We start from the raw sequence: 26,414 nt of genomic DNA, 5'->3' as shown, positions 1-26,414 counted from the left end.
CTAAGGATTATAAGAAATAAGAAAATGCTACCAAACCTCTTCTCTATCCCAACCAGCACATCCACTCCTGCAATTTTTCTTTATAGAGGGAGAGGTTAGGTGGACAATATGAATCCAGGCCCAAAATATGTTCGTCTCTGCACAATACTGTAAAGCTGGCATTCTTCCCAAATTGATTTGTAGATTCAATTACATCTAATAAATATTTCAACAGGTAATGTTTTTACCTGCAGAGATTTATAAGCCGATTCTAAACTTTATATTGTAATGAATGCACAAGGCCAGGAAATGCCACAGCAATCACAAAATAGAAAAACTAAATGGGGCACTTAGGCTATCAGCTGTGATAAAACTATAGTTCTTAAGATAGTGAACTATTGATCAAAACTAGACAAATATATCGATAGATAAATGAAATACAATACAGTGCCCAGTAACAAATTCTCACGTCCATAGTCATAGAATAAAGGCAGTATCTCAGTCGAGTAGAGAAAGAATAGTCTTTTCAGAAAATAGTGCTATGTCAATCAACTATCCATGCAGGAAATTAAAAGGTCCAAGAGAGTTTGATGTAAAGCGAATTTTGCTAATTTGAACATTTACAATTGCTTTATGCAATATATAGAAATTCCTGATTAAACAGGTTAAATGGTTGCATGTAAAAATAAAAAGTAAAAACTAAAATCAAACACTGATGAGAAATATTGAGCAAAAATATATCTATAAAGGAATTAAGTTGTTAAGCTGTGCCCTCACTCCAAATGACCACTTATGTGCTAAGCATTGTGTTACGTTGTGGGGAAGAAAAATGAGTAAGATACACTTGTTTAGGTTAAGGTTGAATTCTAGTACGGAAACAGGTACATAAATGATAACAGAACAATGTGTTTTAGTGCTAAACCAAGTTGTAATTGAGTTGTGTGTCATAATAAGAACACAAGGAACACTCAGGCACTGTGTGCATTACTGTTGTTCAAGGCACAATCATAAGAATTCAGAAATCATGAAGGAAACCAGGGGTTTGTAAGATCTGAGGGACACCATTCTATTTAAAGAATGAGAAGGGTTTGAATACAGTTGTGTTTTCTCCTTAACGGTAAAGTGGAATTAAAATCAGTATTTTATGAGAAATTTACTTCATAGATTTTTACTGTAAATAATGACTAGGTAAAAATTGTCATAAATAAAATAATCCAATAACTTCAAGTGGCATCAGCCACAAATGCAATAAGATATAAATAGCGCCTATATTTCAGAAGTAATCTAGAATGCTGACATTTAAAATGTAGTTCTGGGGGGTGCAAGAATAGTTCAGTGGTAGAATTCTCACCTGCCATGCAGGAGACCTGGGTTCGATGCCCAACACATGCACTTCCCAAACAAACAAACAAAATCCAACAATTGGTGCTGCAATAAGGGGATACTCAAATGGAAAAAGAATGAAATGTGACCCCTGCCATATAGCATCCCCCCAAAATATATAATTCTGAAACATAACAACTGTTTGATGGTGCATGGTATTTTTTCCCCATGTCATTATTTTCTTAACTGTAAACTAATATGTGAAAACAAACAACCCAAACACATCAGAAACAATTAAGGGACATCTAGTTCTCAAAAAATATTTGCATAGGAGAAGACCTCTGTGGCTCCAAGTGATGATGTATAACACCTCACAGAAAGTTCATAGCAAATCCAGAGCTGAATCTAAATGATTTGACTCCTGGCCCAGTGCTATTCCACCTGAGGCAGTAGAGCATCTTTTGTAGCCAGAATGTCTGGCTATGAATCTTGGCTTCAGTACTCACTAGCTGTGCAGCTCAGTAGGTTACTTAGTCTGCCTTTGGCTGTGTTGTCATTGGTAAACTGAGAATAGTAATATGTAGTAGCTACCCCATAGGATTTCTAAAGGGAATAAATGAGTTTGTTTAGAGTGTCTAGTATAGAGAAAACACCATGGTAAACTGCTAAAATATGCTACACTAGGAAAACTTTCACTTAATCTTCAGTGATAGGTTGGAGTTAGTTTTCACAAGAGCTGGGTGAGTAGGCATAGGGCTGGGGACAAGAAACCCTCAAAAACCCAAATCTCTGTTGAGAACCAAATTGTATTGCTCCCTACTTTGTTAACTGTCTCCCCAAATTTCTAAGCTTGGCTGTGGCTTTTGTTCCTGTCGATAGCAATCACTCAGTTAAAATTTCATGTCACCATTTCATGCTTAATTATAAAAATGTAATGAAAATAGCAATTTGAGAGTAAGGTCTTTTGTCTTCTTGTTTTTTTTTTTTCAAAATATTCTCTTTTACTGTATAAATTTTCCAAATCTGGCAACTTTAATAATTTCAAAAGTTGAAATATCTCTTCAAAAATCTTTTTGACTTTCAGTAGAAATCAAGTCTACACTATAATTTTAATGACACTGAGAATCTTTCTTATCTGCAATTTGTAGAGAAGATTAACTGCATTATTTAATTAATCTTGTTTACGTTTAATCTTAATCTCTCCCTACATTGACATTAAATTAGGCTAATAGTTGTAGTTAAAAATGCATGCAATAAATCAGAAAAATTAAATAATCTGAGAGCTGCTTCTGAAATCAGATTTTATTTGTTACCTTAATAGTGGGAATCACAACTCACAGAGGCCATCTCAATTTTAAAGCAATTAGTTACTTAATTACCTCCAATTTTTAATGTGAATTTAATATGTTCTGTTATTTCCTGCCAACCTTCTACTTCTAAAAATTTTCTATTCCAAATTTCCCACGGGAAAAAGCATGCAGTAGATGTTATAAGAAGAGGTTTGAATTAAGGTAGGCCTAAATTTAAATCTTGTCTTCACTGGTTATTGGGTAAATGATTCTCAGAAAGTTACTTAACTACATTGATCTTCATTTCCCTCAACTATATGATAAGGAATAATTATAATTACCACATGAGTTTTCTACTTTCCTTTCTCTCTTTTTTCCTTTTTTCTAATTTTAAAGACATATATAGATAACTGTTTTTAATCTTGACTTTTTAACCTAAATGACTGCATTTTAAGATTTCACTTATATTCGGGATACCCTTTATTTTAGTTTTCTTAAAAAAAATATGTTGCAAATATTTTCTTCTAGCTTGCCTTATCCTCCCTCCCCCCAGCATAGCAGCTAGAGCAATCCTTTAATATAAGATTATGTCAAACCATTCAAAGGCTTTATTGACAAAACACCTAGAATAAATTCCATATTCTAGTCCCTAGCTACATTACAACCTCATCTCCCACTTCTTCTTCATTCTGTCCTCTAAGCACCCTCTATCTTTAGGGATTTTATATTGGAATTCCAGGAATGTTCCTACTCCAGGAATCCACAAGCCTTGCTCTTTCTCTTTTTTTTTAAGGTCTCTGTTCAACTTTTGCCACCTCGAAGAAGTCTTTTTTGACCTTCTTATCTAAAATAATAACAATCTCTTTCTCCCCTTACCAAGCATTTTTTCCCCCTCTTAATATTTACCACTACATGACAGCCTTCGATTTTACTGATATATTTTTCTTCTATTAGTTTGTCTGGATAACTGGAGCAGAGACTCCAGAAACTTTTGGTGCTGTAAATTTGTTTGGGTGATGGTATTTACTTTCACTCTACGTCCACCTTCTAAAACAGTGCTTAAGAGTGTATAAGTACTCAAAAAATATTTGCTGATTACATGAATGAACTAAGTCAGTCAGTACTTAATGAGACAAAAGTACAATAATAAGTTCAAATCATCTACAAAGGAGTGTTACTTGTAAATCATGACATGGGTTGAGTAGGAGATTGACAAATTTGTGGACCCCTAAATACATGGACCCCTTTTACTTCCAAGTGGTAGTGCAGTTCAGGAGCCAGTACTGGGCACTGTGGAAGAACTACTTCGCAGCACAACATACATACTTTGTATGATTAGTTGAATTCTGTTTCTTACAGATGGTGGAAGATAAAATTGCATGTAAGCGCTCTGATTATGATGTTCCTGATAATTGGGAAATAAAGGCAATCACTCATGTGCCTAACTAGAGACAAACAATGGCAGGATTTCCTTAGAGATATTTAGGTTTTAGGTCTGTATGTTTATAGCTATTTTCAAAAATTAATTATTAAAATACTTTCAGAAAAATAACTCTGTAATTGACAACCTAAACTTTAGCCTCTAAAATTTTCCCTATGGAAAATGCAGTACTTTAAAATATATTAGTTTTAGGAATAAACTGAATGCAACTATATGTACTGCTGCTGGTAGCAATTTAAACTACCCTAAAATATTTGATACAAATTAGAGAAAAATTGGAAGAAAATGACTGTAGTCTTAGATATTATATTTACAAATTTTAAGTATACTAGCAAATTGCTTTCTGATAAAGTATTTTTAACTTAATAGTTATTTTTTTTTACATTTAACCATCATTTGAAGAAAAAATTATTGCAGAAAGAAAATCATTATAGAACACATTACATTATTTCTTCCATTAGAAAGTGGTCATTGTATATTTGCCACTAGAAACTCCATTTTGAGATTCTTTGGCGTCATCCTGAAATAAATCTGTTAGGGGCAAAAAAAATCTACTAGAAATAATTACATACATCTTAATATCTTATTCAAAGTAAAATACTTTGTTTTCTTTTTATAGTAAAAATAAAACATGAAAACATGCTTTTTAGTCATTCAAATAAACAATCCATATTAAGTCTGTATAATTAAACTCATACATCTCAAAGTTTCACAATTTTGTTTAAGCAATATGAATAATATGCAGTTAATGCAAGGTATATGGTTATAATTTATCTGCAAATTATAAATGTGAGCCCTTTTTTTTTACTTTAAGTCTGTACTTAATGTATTATATCATACCTTTACTCTGAGCACAGATGCAAACATTCTTGCATCTTCAGATACACCTCCAATGTAGAAGTTTTTCTGAAACACTGGAGGATGATCATTTTCATCCTGAATCTCAATGTACACTTTTGCAGTATTGCCTGGAGAATAAGACATATTTTTATTGCAAAATTAGGAAAAAGTCAAGTCTTAAATATTTCTCAAAGTCATTATTCATTAGAAAAAAATGCGGTGGAATAAATACCTCTTGTCTTTTCTTTAAACCATGGATATAATTTAACTCAGAAAATCATTCCTGAATGGTATGCTTAATACCCCCAAATCCACAGAGGGAACTGATAATGATTCTTCCAGTAAATTAATGCTAAGTTGCTGCTGTTTCTTTTAATTACAATGTATCAATAATTTATTTTGCCTAATTTATTATGCACTAAAGTATTGCTTTCTGTTACTTTTAATGAAACAACTCTGCTGTTCAATGTTCACAAACACTTCACACACTTTGCCAATTACACCAAAGTAACACAAATAAACCCCTTATGAAAGACTAGAAAATGTTACTTGAATTTACAAAAAGATAGTTTTTCATTCTTAAGTTTGCAGAAATTATTTTTTATATATTTATATATTTTTTATATTCAGATTGACAATAAGGAGTGGTTGGATGAAGTACTTATTTCCACTGTGGGGATACAAGTTTCATCATGCATTAGAGGGTATCCAGCATTCACTGAAAAAGATGCTGGAGAGACGATTGTTGTGTGACTCATAAATGCTACATTTTGTCGTTTAAATTAAATTAACATAAGAAACTCCCCAAATAATCACACTTTCAGTGAGAAATGCATCATTTGTCACTAGTTCAAAATGATCTTTTGGTGCTAATAATAGGGTGATGTGTTGGTTTGAAGCTGTATGTACTCTAGAAAAGGCCATGCTTTTTTTAATCCATTCTTCTGGGTACAGATCTTTTGCAGGTGGGACCTTTTGCTTAGGTTATTTCAACTTAGATATGACCCACCCCATTCAAGGTGGGTCTCAATTTCTTTTACTGGAGTCCTTTATGAGAGGATTGTGCTGGTTTGAAACTGTTGTGTATCCCAGAAAAGCCATGTTCTTAAACTCTGATTCAGTATTGCTGGGTGGGATCTTTTGATTAAGTTGTTTCCATGAAGATGTGACCCACCCAATTGTGAGTTGGACTTTTTGAATAGGTGGGTTCCGTGGAGATATGTCTCTACTCATTCAAGGTGGGTATGCTTACAGGAGTCCTTTAAGAGGGAACCGTTTTGGAGAAAGTTTTAGAGCCTCCACAGTCAGAGCCCTTTGGAAATGCAGAAAGAAAATGTGCCTGGGGAAGCCTTTTGAAGCAGCCATTAGAGAAAGCTAGCAGATGCTACCATGTGCCTTCCCAGCTGAGAGAAACACTGAAAGTCATCAGCCCCTTTCTTTGGAATGAAGGTATCATTTTCTGGATGTTTAGTTTGAACATTTTATAGCCTCAGAATTGTCAACTTGCAACATAATAAATGTTTTCCCCTTTAAAAAGCTGTTCTGTTTCTGATATATTGTATTCTGGCAGCTTAACAAACTAAAACAAGGGTAAAGGACAGAAAAAGCAGAGAGTTTAGAGAGAAAAGCTTCTGAGAAGCTAAAGAGAGGACCCACAGAAGCTCAGAAAGGAGACTGCTGGAACCAGAAGCGGAAAGCAATGAATCTGGGAACAAAAGAGCTGGTAGATGACAGCCATGTGCCTTGTTATTTGAAAGAGGAACACTGGATGCCAGTAGCCTTTCTTCAGAGAAGGTATCTTTCTCTTGATGCTTTAATTTGGACATTTTAATGGCCTCAGAACTGTAAATTTGTAAGCAAATAAATCCCCATTGTAAAAGCCAACTCATTTTCTAATGTATTACATTCTGGCAGCTTTAGCAAACTGAAACAGATGGTATATGGGAAGTTTGTATTTTATGCATGATTTCTTTGTAAACCTAAAAGCTCTCTAAATAACTTCCAATCTGGAGAAAATGGGTGATAGGCGGAAATTCATTTTTCAAAATGTAGATTCAAATTACAGAAATATTCTAAAGGATTACCTGAGTGACTTCTTTTCGCACATTTCAGTTGTGATAAAATATATGGTAGTTTATCCACAAATTATTTCCCAGAGATACCATTATTTTGGTGTTTATATTGTGTAGAATGCCCTTTTCCTTAATTAAAAGTAATTAATGCCAGCCTAGTAGCACAGTGTCTAGGTCACTGTGGGAAAAAAGTATATCTGTGTTGAGTAAATAAATTAATTAGTTAATGAATTAACTCCTTGTATGACTAAATTTATATGACTAAATAAGTAATGGAGATTTAAAAATATAACAGGTATATTTATTTGAAAAAATGAGTTTAATATTTCAATCCCAAATTGATCCTATTGTTAAACCTCTTCTAGGTCAGTGAGACAGATCAGTTATGGAAGCTTTGGGACAGGAGGGCCTATGGATAACCCAAAATGTGGCTACAAAACTTCAAGAAAATGGGGAGGGGTGGTTAAGTATACTCAGGAAAAATAATTAAAGATAATGAATTGAGACAAATATGGAATGCTGTGTGATCAATTCTCAGGATGATGAATTTATTATATATCTTTTATCTGCTATTGATTTTAGTTCTGGTTATATGATTACAGTTATGTCCTTAATTAATGGCCACTTTAGTATAGTCCTTATTTGCAATACTTGTAAAAGTAAAGGTTGGTTTTTGAAGTCACTCTTAAGGAATTGATTTTCTTTTTGAAGCTTGTATACTTTCCATTTGTAAATGATGGCAGAAGGTTAAATCCAGTTATAAGTATATTATGCTATTAGGAATATGTTCTAGTTTGCTAGCTGCCGGAATGCAACACACCAGAGATGGATTGGCTTTTAACAAAAGGGGATTTATTTTGTTGGTTCTTCAGAGGAAAGGCAGCTAACTTTCCACTGAGGTTCTTTCTTATGTAGAAGGCACAGGATGGTCTCTGCGGGTCTTCTCTCCAGGCCCCTGGGTTCCAACAACTTTCCCCGGGGTGACTTCTTTCTGCATCTCCAAAGGCCTGGGCTGAGCTGCGAGTGCTGAGATGAGGAATGCCAAGCTGCTTCAGCTGTGCTACATTGCGCTCTCTCATTTCAGCACCAGCCACTTAAAAGTCAAACATCACTCATTGCAGCAGACACGCCTCCTAGCTGACTGCAGATGTAATTGGCAACAGATGAGGCTCACGTACCTTTGGCTTATGTCCACAGCAACAAAACTAGGTATGCTCACCTGGCCAAGTTGACAACTGAATCTAACTAACACGGAATACTTTGTGCTTTTACAAATCTTTTAAAAAGCCACTGTTTCCTTAGGTATTGGGAAAAATAATTTGAGAGTGAATGTTGTAATTTAAAGCAATATTTACATGCTATATAAAACTATTGTATGTATACATTTAAAAACTTCAGAAAGATTGCAGTAAAATAATTCTTTATGATACCAATTTAGCACAGTTATTTAAAAATCTTTAAAATCAACATTGGTAGAAATAGCCAGACAAAAACTATTTTCACTGTTGATATTTGATGAGTACAAAATTTATATAAAATTATTAAACATTGACAATTGAACCAAATTTTTCCATCATTTTCTCTTTTTATAATATACTCCCATCACAAGCATACTTATCACAATGTAAGATATGTTTCCACATCAATTGTGCTTTTAAGTTCATAGCTGTCAAGTACTATTACTTCAGAATTTAACCATATCAATATAAAGAGTTCTTGAAATAAATGATATTATTTCCATGCCATTATTATATTCGAAGGTCAGGCACAATGATAGAAGTATAACCACAGTATTTAAATACTTAGTTTTAATTTTGTTTTTTTAGTTTTCATCTTCCAGGTTTGGCTTCTTCAACTTTATACAATTATATGTACATTTATTTACACTTATCTATTTATTGAAACATCTTACTGATTGTTACTCCTGTCTCTTCTTTTCCAGTCTGATTTTATTTTAGTTTCTCCATTGATTTTTTGAAATATGTGCCTAAAAATTCTGCAGTATAATTAAACTGGATTGGATCTTTTTTTTTTAACATGGGCAGGCACCAGGTATCGAACCCGGGTCCTCTGGCATGGCAGGCAAGCATTCTTGCCTGCTGAGCCACCGTGGCCCTGGATTGGATCTTAAAGCTATGCTGTTCAACTACAAAATTTCTAACTCATATGCTTGAAAAAGAAATGAAAAATATTATAAGTAATATTTTATTATTAATATTTTAATATTATTTAATATTATTAAATATTAAATAATATTATTTAAAATATTTTAACATTTTATATATATTAACTACATAATACTATCAAGCTCCATGTAAGTCTCTTCCTGGTCTATTTTTATGTCCAAATAATTTTATGATATTCACTACAGCTGCTTTACTGCATTTGATAAGGTGGGGTTTTTGTACATCACAATTTTATTGAAAATAGAAAAAACAAGCAGTACCAGAGCATTGGCTAATAGTAGGATAATCCCTTCTGATATCTGTATGAACAATTTTAAAGTATATTTCATTTTAACTATGACTTTGTCTCAGTGCAAAGCCATCAACAAGAATGCTTTCTTTAATAGTTTCTTACTTCTCTTTAAAAGTTGAAGAATTTAAACTCAAGTCAATTTTTAATATGTTCTTTACATGCCTAGTTAATATTCAGTGTAAATAGCTAACATTTGTTACGCAGCATGTGGCAGATACTGCTTCCAGTGGCACAGAATGATTCAACCGGATGATGATGAAATGATTATTACAAATATTATCACGCTTATTTTTACAGAGGAGTAAAATGAAACAAAGATGTTAAGCAACTGGCCCAAATTCATTCCTCTAGTACTTGGTGGAGCTAAAATCTGAACCTAAGCACTTAACATATCCTGCTTACTGCTGCTTAACTGCTGCTCTGCCTCCCCCAAAATGTAAATTAGCATCCTTTAACATGGGTGAAAAAACTAGTGACAGATGTATCTGGAAACAACATTTTAAGGATTACATTAATAAAACACCTTGATTTTCTTTGATTTCACTTAAGGAGTTCATTTACTTACCTCTTGTCTGCAATCAGAGAGGTGTTCACTAGCTCCACCCCATGCCAGTCACTTATTTCTAGCTCACTAGGGTGTTTTTATTTCCTCCACCATCTTTATCACTCTCTGAAATTATTGTAGTAGAATGTTTATTATCTGACTCTCCAACTAGAATTTAAAGTACTTGATAGCCTGTTCTATACCATGTTTTATTAAATGAGTACATGAATAAATATGTACATTAACTCATTAATTAATGATAATATTTTGTTTTTGATATTGATAATTTCCTCCTACTCATCCTCTTAAGATTCTTGAGACTCATCCTTACAAGTTTACAGCCTATCATATTAAACAGAACTTTCTGTTATTTGCTTTGAACTTACCTATTTACACTCTAAGAGATATCCTCTAGTTTCTAGTTTCAGATGGTAAGAAAAATAAAGAGCAATTTAAGGATATGATACCAAAGGACGAGGCAGGGATGCCTAAGGGAACCAGAAGAGATAGAAGGGAGGGGAGGGGAATAGCCACGCCCTCTCAATTTTAGTCCCAATTTTTTGCCCATCGATACCCTTTCTGATTTAATTTAGTAGGGAAATAAGAGACCAAAGAGAGTTGGCGCTCAAAAATCACTTTTAGGATAATCTAGTACCAGGGTCAAAACCTCAAAAAAATTAAGAAGTGCAGCCAGTGGGGAGAGCCGATTAAGGAAAGGCAAGCCAAGCTGCTCAGCTCCTGCAGATGACAATCTGGCCAGCATTGTCAGATTTTCCAGTTAAAAATCAAAATGTGAGAAATCCAGATTTTTATGTGAGATACACACTCTACCTTAAGTTTGGTCCAATTTTTCTTTCTTTTTCCTTTTCTTAACGAATTCTATGTGGGTGAAAATAGACATTTTTTTTGCCTAGTCTGTCCAACGAACTATGGCTTTAAACTAAACTCCTACAGGACTAATTTTCATTTTAAAGAAAAAAAAAAGAAGCACAGAGGTATTTTAGGACTTGTAAAAACCCTACTTAAGAATACACTGACTTCACACTGCACCACGCTTTCTTTTTCTTCTTCTTTTTGAATCAAACAAATCAAACGGAATCTTTTTAATCCTATGGAAACTGTCAAGGACAGAATGCAGGGCCCTGACAGTAACACGGACTTTTCTCTCATAAATATACATATCTTCGCACACACTTATCTTCTAATTCAGTGTGGTGAATAATACAAATTACATGTAGAGTTTTCCAAATACTTACCACTTGTTTTGTTTTCTTTTATGAACATGAAACGAAGGTAAGGAATGTTTAGTTAATTCTTAAAATGGGAATCTCATTGGTACACTGTACTGAACCTAAAAATAATAATTTATGCCATTAAATTGAATAAAGCTCTAAAGGTTCAATATGATTGTAAGTTTAAGGTACGAAATAGAGCAGTTTCAACCTATGAGTAAAATGTCAGTTGTATATTTTATTACAACAACTCAGTTCATTCCTTAAAATATTATTTTAGTGCAGAAGAACGGGTACATTGAACTGTTACCCTTCTATGAATTTATTAGTCTTTCAATTTTTTACTTCACTAATTTTTGCCATCTCTCTCAAGAGCCAAGGGAGAATTAAACTAAATGTTCAATGTTCATTTGTTTTGCTCTAATTTCATCCCTTGAATTGATTTCAAATATGCTGGAATTTGCTTTGTACAATGGAATTGCATCCTACTGTAAACTTAAAAAAAATAAAACTTACTCTGTAGGTTAATGAAATTCATGATCACTTAGCTGTGAAAACTGTTATTGATCCACCACTATCAGGCATTATGTAATGCTGGAACTGTTTATCATTTCAGTGTCATTTGAAAAATCGGAGCCACTCAGCAATTCTGTTACCAAACCCAATATGGTTCATTAATTCAATGGTCTGTAACAAGTAAAATTACAAGAGTTCAGAAGCATCTATAATTGTACATTAATCCAGTACCAGTTAATTCTTGCCTAGCTTCTTCAAAGTCACCTACAAGCAAAGTTGTTCATCACCCAATGTCACTGAACTTTTGTGAATTTTAATTTAGTGATATTTAATTCCATGGAAAGTAATGAATATTTAAGATTCCAGAGTATCTAAATAAGCACATATACACAAACGTCAAAAAACTGTTTGGATTTAAAATATATATATATATATATATATATATATAAATTAAAAACAAACAAACAAACAATCAGGCCATAGTGTTTTTCACAAGAGGGAAACAACTATAGTGGTGATTTGAAAATGTATTATATTTCTTATAAATCTAATTAGGTAGGGTTAATTATAATAGTCAGCTAAAATGCATTAGAGTTCAAACCGTGAAGGCAAGGACTGAATTGTCCCTTTTGTTAGATGTCATTCAATGGCCTAACATATTAATGCTTTGAAATTGTATGTGAAATAGATGTTTCTCTTATTTATGATTTAGGTTTCAAAATAAAACTTTTTTTTCCATAGTATAAAATGGTTTAATACACCTTCTTTATCTGAATCCTTCTTCCTGATCTTTTTAGGCATATGTTAGGTATCCCTCCTTTGAAACCCCACAGCACATTAAAAACGTTTCTCTCTGAATAAACTTTGTACACTATATCTTACATTGCATTTAGTTATAGGCAGGTTTTAATCCCTATTGGATTACAAGGTCCTTAAAGATGGAAATTGTGTCTTATACAACTATCTGTATTATAATGTGTTAGTTTGTTGGCAATTTTTCCAGTGTCTTTTTTTCTCAGATAATTATTTTAATAATTATTTTCCTAGTTCTTCTTGTAAAACTGTTGATATTCACTTTATCAGTTAAGTGTCTTTGGTTATAAACATCAGATTCTGGTTAACTAAAGCAAGAAGTAAACTATCAGAAGGATAGGAGGGAACGCAAAAAAAACAGAGTCCAAGATATACAAAGAACTTTCTTGGCAGCAGAAACTGCTTAACTATCTTGCAGGTAACTGCAGATGAAATGACTCAATAAGCCTTGCAGAAAGTAACATCAATAGTAAAGTGGTTGATAAGTTCTGAATTAAATTAGAGAATGATGAAGACGAATTAAAAGAAAAAAGGAAGTTTGTGTAGATATACGCTGACACCCTCTTCTAAATCAGTCTATATGTACTTGTCTTTTTATGTGGGATTTATCAAAATGTACTATAATTATTCAATCACACTGTTCACCCTCATTTTGACTGAGGTCTTACAGGTTAGGCACGCCTGCCCCCCATTCATCTCTTCTTTCTGTCACTGCTTATTGGCCTCTGCTCCTGACATTCCAACCATCTGGAATGTCTTCATGTCCAGTCACATCTCCTGTTAAGACTGCCATAGAGTATGTCAGGACAACTGTATTGTCATACTTAGGGAGCAGGAGTCTGATTTGAAAACATGCATTAGACTAGATTTTAAACCTTGAAGGCAAGGATTGAATTTTCCTTATTGTTTTATGTTCTTCATGGTCTAACATATTAATTTTTTGAACCTGTATCATAATACTGGTAAATGATTTATATAACTTATATACTCTCCAGATGATCCTATAGCAGATAACTTTCAAAGTGCTTGAATTATAGGATTTACATTTACTATTTTGCTTGTGCCAAGAGTTTGTAGTCCATCATTTAAAACAAATGCAAAGTTCTTTTTATGTTGATTTTACTTTGACTATTTTTGAATACGTTTTAGTGGCAGATTAATTCTTTAGTGGCACTATGACTTCTAAACAGTAGGTGAAATCATTACCCATGGTAGCCATTTAAATAAATGAATCACTATATTTTATCCAAAAATTAAATGAGATAATAGATTTCCAAGCACTTAAAAATCATATTGCCAAACAAGTGCATGCTGTTGTTATTAAAATTAAGAGAAACTCTTTACAAGATAATATATGTGCTTAATATTAGGAAAATATTGATTCTGAAACCATTTCGTAATTCTTAGGGCTATGTGGAACTATTTTGATGGATCTTGTATTGATGTCATTATCAATATCTTTTGTGTTCTTCACCCTAATTTATATGCTGGATAAATGACTGGTTCCATAGACAAAGTGATGCTTAAGAACTAAAGGGGGGCAGGCCACAGTGGCTCAGCAGGCAAGAACGCTTTCCTGGAATGCCAGAGGACCCAGGTTCGATTCCCAGTGCCTGCCCATGTATTAAAAAAAAAAAAAAAAAAAAAAAAAAACAACTAAAGGGTCATCTCAGATAAGCATTTAAGTTGATCTTACTAAGGGGGTTACAGTTAGATACTGATGAGAAAAACCTAGAACTTAAATGAAAAGAAAGAATATGTGAGAAATTGGTTACCGTGACTTCATTAGAAGAAATTAGCAGGAATATACTTACAAGAACTTTGGAAAAATAAATTGTTAAATATATTCGAATGGGAAAAGTCATTGCTGTTTATTTTTCAGCTTTGCTCTGCAGGGATCATTCTTAGTTATATTTATATACACTGCTTATTTTCAAAAGCTAGGCAGGAAGAGAGATTTAATCATTTGAGGTTCAATTTAATAGTTTTCTAATTTAGCTTTGACACTGATTTAATCAGTCTTTCCATGATTTTAATTGCTTGTATCTTAAACATACATTCTGTGTATGTGTTTGCTGAAAGGTTAGTAAGTGAATTAAGGAAATAACTATGTGTTCTACTGGCTCCAATAACTGACATTCAGATTATTATAATATATGATACTTGATCTTAACTAAGACTTAATGAAGAAAGTGACAACACTGACCATTTTCTCACTAGAGTGATGAGGAGATAAGAGAGTAAAATTCGAAATATTAATTAAAATTTACCTTTGTGTTCTTATTAGCTATTTTCCTGGGGGAAATAAAGGAACAGTGATCATCAAAACAAGGATGAAATATTGTTTCTTTTCACTGATATTTCCGGAATATTGTGTTATTTCTGTTATTTCCAGAATACGCATTTAGAACTTTTAGAAGGGGATGACTGAGTCTTTCAGTGCCATCTGTTTCCATTCAGAATGAATAGACAGTTTTAATTCATTTGTATTTATGAAACTCTCTTTCCACAAAGTAGTGTATTACAGGATTCATTAGGATCAACAAAATGCTTGCTGTAAATTGTACAATAAAAACAAACACAATTTTGGAGCCAGAGCCAGGTTAAAAACCACTAATTCCATAGATTCGCTGTATCACCTTTTACCATGTTACCTTTCCTTTCTGAGCTAAAGTTTTTCATGCATAAAATGGTAGTACTCATACATGATTAACTAGAATAAATGAGCAAACACATGTAAAGCACTAAATACGTATTGGCTTTACTACGTAATGTATATCTCAGAGTTTCCTGACTACCAAAGTAGGAGGGAGAAAATTATTATTAGTATTGTCATCATCATCATTAGTATTATTAAGAGAAGGAAGAATAGCAATACTTGGAATTTTTAAAATTCTTTCTTAGCTCTGAATTATAAAGGAATATTGTTTTCACATGGGATATTATATACAGCATATCGAATAATGTAGTAGGAAATATATACATTTTTGCTGCAAACAGAGAAATTTGAAATGGTAATTAATAACTATTGGAATACAGATTTAAAATGCCTTATTAAATGTCCACATTTTTTTCTTTACATGACAAGACCCCAATTTTACAGACAACTCATTTTAATCTGTTAGTAGTGTTCAAAGAAAACACAAACACAAATCACTATGCAATATTTGATATAAAATATTTGCTTCTATTAAAAGACTAATAGGAATCACTTTATACTAATATGCAGAACCAGCTGAGGAGAAAAAAAATGTTTAAATGACCACTTAATTAACTCCTGTACTGTTTGATGTTAAAATGAAGTATTTTAAAGTTCAAAACCTGTTTTATTTAAATAAAAACCGTGATTGATAAATTTGGGAAAATGAATAACTGAACAAATAAAGGTTGCCTTGGAAATTCAATTTTCAAGGCATTTGAAAAGCTCCATTGATCATAGTGACACTTGTCACACAAGCAGCTGTCATACACGACTCTCAGACACAACCCCATAAAGTGATGAAACAAAAACAAAAATAATGCTATGTTCCTCTTTCTTGAGACTATACAGGAGCTATGCCTAAAAGAATAGAGAAGAATACATCCGGAAGACATGAACAAGCCAAATATGATACTATTTAGCAATATTTTAACAGAAGGAGTGGAAGGTGCATTACATCTTTGTAAATAGATTAGTCCCTAAACTAGTTGTTTCAATTATAATGCTTCTTTAAGACCTTGTAACAAATTCATAAAATAGTTATCGCCATTCCTGTTTTTCAGTCAACTATCATATGGAAGAATCAGGCTTTATATACAGGCATGGCTAAAAATCATACCTATGCCCTCCCCATAAAAAAATTAGATTTGTAGTAAAATCAAAGTAACTATACATTATAGGGCAGAGATCATTCGCCGTCCATCCCCACCCCCGCCAAGTTTCTAGAATACAGGCAAACAAACAGTGAAGAACAATAAAAGAATAAAAGGGTAAATGCATTTTAAAGGGCAGATTATGACTGCCACCTCTTTTATATTTGGGTATTAGCCTAAGAATTATGAATAATTATATTAAGGATTTATAAATGTCTATGGCATTGCTTAAGGAGGAGAGAAAACAGCACTTCAGATAATATCCTAAGGATTTAATAGCAGCTTAGACATCTCTGATCTTTAATGCAAACAATTTATCAGCCTTGTATTAGTTCTTTATTTGTTCAGTAACAAATTACCACAAACAAGACCAGTGCACCCACTCAGCTACTTCCTCCCTGGCAATTGAGCACCCACATTCACCATTACCAGCATAAATACCCAACCTGCACCCAAACCTGCCCTGAAACAAATCACCATACTGAGTGCTTATCCTGTGCCCTGCTCCCTGCTATAAAACCATCCTGCAATCACAAGACCTTAGACTACTGAAAGAAATCAAATCCCGAAGTAAATCAGTCAAGATATCTACATGCAAGGAAGATAGCAGAATACCACTAAGCACATCACAATGCAGACAGATATAGCCCTGCCTAATGACCAAATTAAAACACCTGAGGAGACACAGACATTGGAACAACTAATCAAAGATGTTCATAGAACTCTACTTAATAAAAATAAGCGGGATAACAAATCACATAAAGGAGATCAAGAAGACAGTAGAAGAGTACAAAGAAGAATTTGAAAAAATAAATAGAAAAATAGTGGAAATCACAGAGATTAAAGACTCTATTGACCAAATAAAAACATATTAGAAACACACAACACCAGATTTGAAGAGACAGAAAAAAGACTAAATGATATAGAGGACAGGATAACTGACTCAAAACAGCAAATGGCAAAAAAGATGGAAAAATTTCAATGGGAACTCAGGGAAATGATAGACAAGACAAAGTGAACAAATGTAAGAATCACTGGTGTCCCAGAAGGAGAAGAAAGGGCTAGGAAGAGCAGTTGAGGATACAATGGGGGAAAACTTCCCAATCCCCACACAGGGCATAAATATATAAGTCAAAGAAGCCCAAAGAACTCCAAACAGAATAAATCCAAATAGGCCTTCCCCAAGGCACATACTAATTAGTCTGTCAGATGTTAAAGAGAAGCAGAAAATCCTGTAAGTGACAAGAGAGAAAACAATCTACTACATACAAAGGAAATCAAATAAGTTTGAGTTCAGACTACTTAACTAGCACCCTGGATGTGAGAAGGCAGTGATATGATATATTTAAGATCCTAAAAGAGAAAAACTTCCAGCCAAGAATACTGTACCCAATTTACTGTACCCAGCCAAATTGTCCTTTAAAACTGAGGAAGAGATTAAAGCTTTCACAGACAAAGACTACCACTAAGGGTAATTTAAAGAATACAAAGAGTAAGAGGGAAAAGAATATATAGATCTGGCAAATAAAATAAAAAAGATAAGATGGTGGAATCAAGAAATGCCTTTTCAGTAATAACACTGAATGTTAACTGACTAAACTTATCAATTAAAAGATACAGATTGGTAGAAGGATTAGGAAACATAATCCAGCCATACACTACTTTCAAGAGACTCATTTTAGACACAAGGATACAAACAGACGGAAAGTGAAAGGATGGAAAAAGATCTTTCATGCAATTTGTAACCAAAAGAAAGCAGGAGTAGCTATACTAATATCAGACAAATAGACTTAAAATGTAAAGACATCGTAAGATACAAAGAAGGACACTATACACTAATTAAAGGGTCAATTCACCAAAAAAGATATAACAGTCATAAATGTTTATCCTCCCACTCAAGGAGCTCCAAAGTACATGAGACAGACATTGGCAAAACTGAAGGGAATGAAAGATGTTTCAACAATTATGATATGAAACTTCAATACACCACTCTCCTCTATAGATAGAACAATCAGACAGAAGATCAACAAGGAAATAGAGAAGTTAAATGACTTGAAAAGTGAATTAGACCTAACAGACATATGTAGGTCACTGCACCACAAAGCACAAGGTTATACATTCTCTCTAGTGCTCATGGAATGTTGTCCAGGTTAGATCATATGCTGGGGCACAAAACAGGTACTTATTAATTCAAAAATATTGAAATTATTCAAGCACTTTCTCTGATCACAATGTGATGAAGGTGGATTTCAATAACCACCAAAGAATGAGAACATTCACAAATATATGGAGACTAACACACTCTTAAACAACTATTCAAAGAAAAAATCGCCAGAGAAATCAGCAGCTATCTGGAGATGAAGGGAAATAAGAATGCAACTTATCAGAATTTATGGGATGTGGCAAAGGCTGTCCTGAGAGGGATATTTATTCCTTAAATGCTTGTATTAAAAAACAAGAAAGAACAAAAGTCGAGGACTTAACAGCACACCTTGTGGAACTTAAGAAAGTACAGCAGACTAACCCCAAAGCAAACAGGAGAAGAGGAATAACAAAGATTAAAGCAGAGATAAATGAATGGGATAACAATAGAAAGAATCAATAAAACCCAAACTTGGTTCTTTGAGAAAATCAATAAAATTGATGGGCCACCAATAAGACTGACAAAGAAAAAAAGAGAGAGGATGCAAATAAACAAAATGAGAAATGAAAAGGGGTGCGTTATCACAGACCCTGAAGAAGTAAAAGAAATCATAAGATACTATGAACAACTATACACCAACAAACTAGATAAATTACATGAAATGGACAAATTCCTGGAGACACACCAACAAGCTACACTGACTCAGGAAGAAAGAGAAGATCTCAACAAACCGATCACAAGTAAAGAGATTCAATCAGTCATCAAAAATCTTCCTACACAGAAGAGCCCAAGGCCAGATGGCTTCATAGGGGAATTTTATCAAACATTCCAGAAAGAACTAACACCCAATCCTGCTTAAACTTTCCAAAAAAATGAGGAAAAAGGAACTCTACCTAACTCATTTTATGAAGCAAATATCATTTTAATACCAAAACCGGTAAAGATGCTATAAGAAAGGAAAACTACAGGCCAATCTCCCTAATGAACATAGATGCAAAAATTCTCAATAAAATATTAACAAATCGAATCCAACAACATCTTAAAATAATTATACACCATGACCAAGTGGGGTTTATACCAGGAATGCAAGGATGGTTCAACACAAGAAAATCAAGTAATGTAGTACAGCACATTAGCAAATTAAAAGCAAACATCACATGATCATCCTGACTGATGCTGAAAAAGCATTCGACAAAATTCAGCATCCTTTTCTGATAAAAACACTCCAAAAGACAGGAATCAAAGGTAACTACCTCAATATGATAAAGGGAATATATGAAAAACTGATAGCCAGCATCGTACTCAATGGAGAGAGAGACTAAACCTCTCTCCCTAAGATCAGGTACAAGAAAATGATGCCCACTTGTTGCCATTATTATTCAACATTGTGCTAGAAGTTCTAGCTAGAGCAATCAGGCAGGACAAAGAAATTAAATGCATCCAAATTGGAAAGGAAGAAGTAAAACACTCATTATTTGCAGATGATATGATACTATACTTGGAAGATCCTGAGAAATCTACAGCAAAATTATTTGAGCTAATAAACAAATTCAGCAAGGTGGAAGGATAAAAAATTTATGTTCAAAATCAATAATATTTCTATATACAAGCAATGAGCTAGTTGAGGAATCAGTTAATGAAAAATTCCATTCAAAATAGCAACTAAAAGAATCAAACACTCAGGAAGGAACTTAACCAGGGATGTGAAGGACTTGTAAATGGAAAATTATATAACATTGATAAAAGAAATCAAAGGAGACTTAAATAGGTGGAAAGACATTTCCTGCTTATGGATAGGAAGGCTAAATATAGTTAAGAGGTCAATTCTCCCCAAATTGATCTGAAGATTCAACACAGTACCAATCAAAATTCCAACAACTTACTTTGAAGATTTGGGGAAGCTAACTTCCAAATTCATCTGGAAGGGACAGAGACCCCAAATAGCTAAAAGAATCTTAAAAAAGAAGAATGAAGTGGGAGGATTAACACTTTCTGACTTTAAAACATATTATAAAGCCATGTGGTCAAAACAGCATGGTACTGGCACAAAGACAAAAGCATTGACCAATGGAATTGAATTGAGAATGCAGAAATAGACCACCAAATCTATGGTCAACTGATTGGTGACAAGGCCTCCAAATCCTCTGAAGTGGGACAAAATGGTCTTTTCAATAATTGGGCATGGAAGAACTATATATCAATAGCCAAGAGAATGAAAGAAGACCCCTATCTTATGCTCTACACAAAAGTTAACTCAAAGTGAATCAAGCAGCTAAATATAAGAACTCGCACCATAAAACTTCTAGAAGAAAATGTAGGGAAACATCTTCAAGACCTAAGAATAGGAGGCAGCTTTCTAAACTTTATACCTAAAGCACAAGCAACAACAAAAAAAAATAGATAAATGGGAACTCCTCAAAATGAAATGCTTCTGCATCTCAAAAGACTGTTAAAAATGTGAATAGGCAGCCAACTCAATGGGAGAAAATATTTGGAAATCACATATCAGACAAAGGTTTGATTTCCTGTATATACAAAGAAATCATACAACTCAACAACAAAACAAGAAACAATCCAATTATAAAATGGGCTAAAGATGTGAATAGGCATTTTTCTGAAGAACAAATACAGATGGCTCAAAAGCACAGGAAGGGATGCTCATTTTCACTGGCTATAATAGAACTGCAAATCAAGACTATAATGAGACACCACCTCACACCTATAAGAATGGCTGCTATTAAACAATCAGGGAACTATAAATGTTGTAGAGGATGTGGAGAAACTGAGATACTTATGCACTGCTAGTGCGAATGTACAATGGTGCAGCCAACACGGAAGATTGTATGGCAGTTCCTTAGGAAACTAAATATTGAGCTGCCCTATGACTCAGCAATAGCACTACTTGGTATATACCCAGAAGAGCTGAAAGCAATGACACAAATAGACATCTGCACACCAATGTTCATAGCAGCATTATTCACAATCGCCAAAAGGTGGAAATAAATAAAACACCCATTGACAGATGAATGGATCAACAAAATGTGGTATAAACATACAATGGACTATCATGCAGCAGTAAGACAAAATGATGGCCTAAAGCACATCACAAGATGGATGAGGCTTGAGGACATAATGCTCAGTGAAATTAGCCAGACACAAAAGGACAGATACTGTATGATTTCAGTTTTATGACCAGCATAAAGGTGTAATCAGAGATTTATACTACAGAATACAGGGGATTTAGAGATACAAAGAAGCTAGAGATGGGTGAACCATTAGTTAAGGAGGCTGAATTGCAATGTAAGGGAATAGATAGGAGCGAAGGTGATTCTCTAGTGGGTCTAGAAGTAATATTACCATATTGAAGATGAACACGATTGAAAGGGGTTGTATAAACCTACCTGTCCCACTGATTCACACTAAAAGTATGAATGAATTCTTGTAAGAATTACTTCAAAGATATGATTCTTGTATGAAGAGTGTTTAAGTTCAGAGTACGGGGGAAAACTGCTATTGCATGCTATGAGCTATGTTCGAAAGGAAAGCATCAGCATTAACACAGCAACAGCAGAGGTAGATAATGGGGTGAGGGACAAGAGTTAAGAGGAGGTTTAGATTTGGTGAGGGTGTATTTATTGGTTTTCTGTCTCTTGGGAACAATGAAATTATCTAAAATTGAGAATGTTGATGGACTATAATGGACTTTGAGACCTCTATATGATGCCTGATGAATGCAGGTGGCTGAAGGATGCACTGACAGAGAAGTGTATTGGTGAACAATGCTGCATACTTATGAATGAAGGCTGTGCTGCCATAAAAAGGAACAATGTCGTGAGACATGCAACAATGTGAATGAGCATGTAAGACATTTGGTGCAAGAAAATAAGCCAGAAACAGAAAAAACAACAATGGTATGGTCACCTTTAGAAAGTGCTTATAAGAAAACAGGGACCTAGATTGTAATCTTTTATAGCAAACACATTAAGTCTGGGGTGGTGATTCCTATTTCTGGATTTTGAGAGGCTGTTTTATACATATAACCTGATAATTTGAGATAAATGAAGCCGAACATGTTGGGGTTAAAGTAATTCAGAACATAGGAGTAAGGAAGACAGTGTCTATATTTTAGAATCACACATACTCTATGACACCAATGATAGAAAGGTTTATTTGATCTGAAACTGAAATTTTTGGTAGTGCATAATCTAATTCAACCTATCTGTATAGCTCATTTGAAAAACTGAAACACAGAGAGCACAGAAGGAGAAAGAGGTCCTTTAATCCAGAGGTCGTTTAATCCTGCATAGATTATTGTAATGCCTGGAAACATCCTAGAGTATATTAACCAGATAATCAAAAAGTATTGGCAAAGTTCCCTGAGGGAGGGGAGAAAGACTATGGAGCTATTAAACCTTATCATCAGGGAATCCCCTGATACTATGTCAAACTTTAGGGACATCCAAATCAATAGACCATGCCCTCAATCATGAGGCTTACTCTTGTGAAGTTTATGCAGGTATCAAAGAAGCTTAGATGACCTATAGGCATGCCTAAGAGTTAATTCTGGAGGACCTTTGCTGTTGCTCAGATGTGGCCTCAGTCTCTCTAAGCCCAACTCTGCAAGTGAAATCATTGCCCAACCCCCTACATGGGACATGACCTCCAGGTATGAAAGTCTCCCTGGCAATATGGGAGAGGACTCCTAGGGATGATACCATACCCGGCACCGTGGGATGAACAATTACATCCTGAGCAAATTGGGGAAAAGAAGTGTAATTAATAAAGTATCAGTGGCAGAGAGAGTTCAAATAGAGTCGAGAGATGGCTCTTATGCAAGCTTAAGGTAGACCTTGCTTCCTATCACAACCTGCCAACCCCCAACCAGGACCATTACAGCCAATTCTAAAGAACACCTATAGCAATTTATAAGATTCCACAAGGGTTCCAGGGCACTAGACTTGCCAGAAACCTACAACCTCCAGATGGGTCTCTGGTTCAGATAAATCCTGAAACCTAACCCAGCCTCTCCAGAACATCAGGTAGTTCCATACCCCTACCCCATATTAGTGAGAGACCCTTCCCTATATAAAAAAACTGAGAATTGTCATAGCCTAAACAACCCTAAAGAGAGGTGTGGAAAGATCAAAGGTGATGGTAACTTATACATAGAAGATAGGACTTAACAAATGTGTATGAATGCTGAATCATTAAAATGATATCATTTTAGTCTCCAGTATTTTAGAGCAGCTAGAAGTAAAAACCTAAAATTGTGAAATTGTAACCCATGTCAAAGTCTAAAATACGTTCTATAACTAATTGTGGTGCTGTGCTTGGAAATTTATAGCTTTTTTTTTTTGTATATATGTTATTGTTCACAAAAAAAGAAGGAAAAAAAGTGGATTGTGATGATAGAAAAGTACTTAAGCCCTCTAGCCTCCTTTATTCTGGAGCAGCTAGAATGAAAAATAAGAGAGGATCGTATAGTAGCCCATAACAAACTCTGGGATCTATCATGTAACCACCTCTGAAGAGTGCTTTGAAACTACTGTTTCTTTATTTCTTTGCTTTGTATATGTGTCATACTATACAATAAAAAAAAGTTAAAAAAATTACCACAAACGTAGTGACTTGAAACAACACAAATTCATTATCTTGCAGTTCTGCAGGTCACAAGGGATCTGACTGAGTTAAAATCAAAGTGTAGGCATGTCTGCCCCCTCTCTGGAGGCTCCGGGGAAGTATCTGTTTCCTTTCATTTTCCATCCCACATTCCTTAGCTCGAGATACGTTTCCAAAGCCAGCAATGGCACGTTGAGTCCTTCCCATGCTGCGTCACTCTGACACTGACTCTTCTACCTCTCTTTCACTTTGTAATGACCCTTGTCATTATATTGGGCCCACCCAAATAACCCGCGATAAGCCCCTCAGCTCAACATCCTTAACTTCATCACATCTACTAAGTCCTTTTGCCATGAAAGGTAATATATTCACAAGTTCTCAGGATTGTTGAATGACCAACAATTCTCAGAATTGTTGAGTGGGGCGTATTATTATGACTATCACAGGCATATTATTGATTTTATCAAAAAAATGTAAAATACAGAGAAGACTATCTTTATAAAACCGAAACTTTTTAGTACTACCAAATGATGTAAACTTAGAGAAAAAAACAAGATTCTACAATTATATAAATATTATAAAGTTATAACAATATATATAGCTCTGTTTCACATACAAACAACACCACTGAGCGGAATCATTAATATTAATATTAATTATTGTTAATAATTGAGATCTATCTGGGCAAAGTGCTTTCTGCACCTTATTTCAATTTATCCCCTTAGCAACACTAAGTATTATCGGTTATTCACATTTTATCAGTGAAAATAGTGGTGCTTAGAGACTAGTAAGAGTAAATGTAAGATTCAACCCAAATCGCTGATGACATATTTTCTTAACTATTTCACTTTATGGTTTCCAATTTAGAACATTTGTAAATTCCACAGTAATCCTTAATCCTCTCTAAAGGTTGACATGATTTATAGGCATCCAGGAAAGTTTGCTTCAAGTTATGTGAAATTATTATTTGTTTTAAAATATTAGATACCATGTATTATAGCTAAAACCACAAGAAGAATCAACATTCTACTGGGAAGATCCTAAGGCTTTCCTAAATATTTATAAACGCCTGGAGGACGAGAATACAGAGTAACAGAAAGGGGTCAGGGAAAACAATTTTATTTCTAAACTGCATCTGGAAAATGGTTTAAAGACTATGTAGATATTCAGCTTAAAATTAAAACTGCTCAAATTGTGACCACCACCATACAACATACAAAAACAATTAAAACTGCTCAATGGAACGTTTCTAAATACAGCGAGCTGAAACTATCCTTCCCTTCCACCTCATGCAGGCAAGGGCAAAGTAGAAAGTAAAGAATCAACTCTGATCCAAAGTGAGAAATTCCATCCCCTTGTACCTGAGCACATTTTTTTTTTGTTTGGGTAGCTGCTGGGAATCGAACCTGAATCTACCACACGGCAGGTGAGAACTCTACCTCTGCGCCACCATTGCCTGCCCCTGAGCACGTTTTAAAAACTGATTTTAGGCAAGGCAGTTGAATACAAGGGCTGCATTTTCATCTTAAAACTGTTGATAAATAATAGAATTACTGCGATGAATAAATGTGATAATGAGCAGGTATGGACTTTTAATCACCATTAAAATCTAAAGCTTTAGAATTATTGTCCGTAAATGAATGAAAATTATTTAGGTATAAACATCATTTTCAAAGCACTTGAATGCATTTATGGAAACAGTGGAAAACTCTGTGAAATATATAGATTAAATTGATCTCTCTTGGACAGTGTTTTAGGATATCAGCAAATGTATTTAATCAATATAATTCATCTTTGGAAAGAGAAAAAAATCACTTTATCTATGAAATATAATCGAGTAACAAAACTTAACCTCTTTTGGTGCAAGAATGGCTTTGAAACTATTTATGAAAATTATAGACCATATTTCTATAAAAAAGAAGAAGTAAGAATATGAATCAAGATTTTTCTCTTTAATGCAGTCATGGTGTCTAAAGATCCCTGAGTAAGGACAACTGCAGCATCAAATGTCCTTTGTAAAACAAACTAGAATTTCAGTAATCCGGGAAGAGGGAGACATATTGTGATATACCCATATAGTGGAATTGTTAAGCAGTCCTTGCCATGATGTTTTGAAGAATAGCTGACATAAAATACTTTTGATGGAATATTAAGTGTTAAGAGAAAGGTCGAGTTTTTAAAGACAGTTATGCATGATCAAAATCTGTGTGTGTGTGTGTAAAAGGTTTGAAGAAAATATACAAATTACCATATTTCTAAAATGTGGGATTACA

The 26,414-nt window shown here is 34.1% G+C and overlaps 1 protein-coding gene across 1 annotated transcript in view; it reads right to left on the bottom strand.

Annotated features, from left to right (window-relative positions):
* PCDH15 (protocadherin related 15) overlaps positions 1-26,414 on the bottom strand; it is a 1,748,268-nt gene that overhangs the window by 64,992 nt on the left and 1,656,862 nt on the right. Inside the window, exon 28 of the mRNA XM_077125289.1 lies at positions 4,873-5,000. Coding sequence (XP_076981404.1) covers positions 4,873-5,000 — 128 coding nt within the window. The remainder of the gene's footprint in view (positions 1-4,872; positions 5,001-26,414) is intronic.

Source organism: Tamandua tetradactyla, chromosome 13 (assembly GCF_023851605.1).
Source record: "Tamandua tetradactyla isolate mTamTet1 chromosome 13, mTamTet1.pri, whole genome shotgun sequence".
NCBI classification, from domain to species: Eukaryota; Metazoa; Chordata; class Mammalia; order Pilosa; family Myrmecophagidae; genus Tamandua; species Tamandua tetradactyla.
The sequence above is the reverse complement of the archived record's forward strand: the minus strand, read 5'-3'. Positions and strand labels throughout refer to the sequence as shown.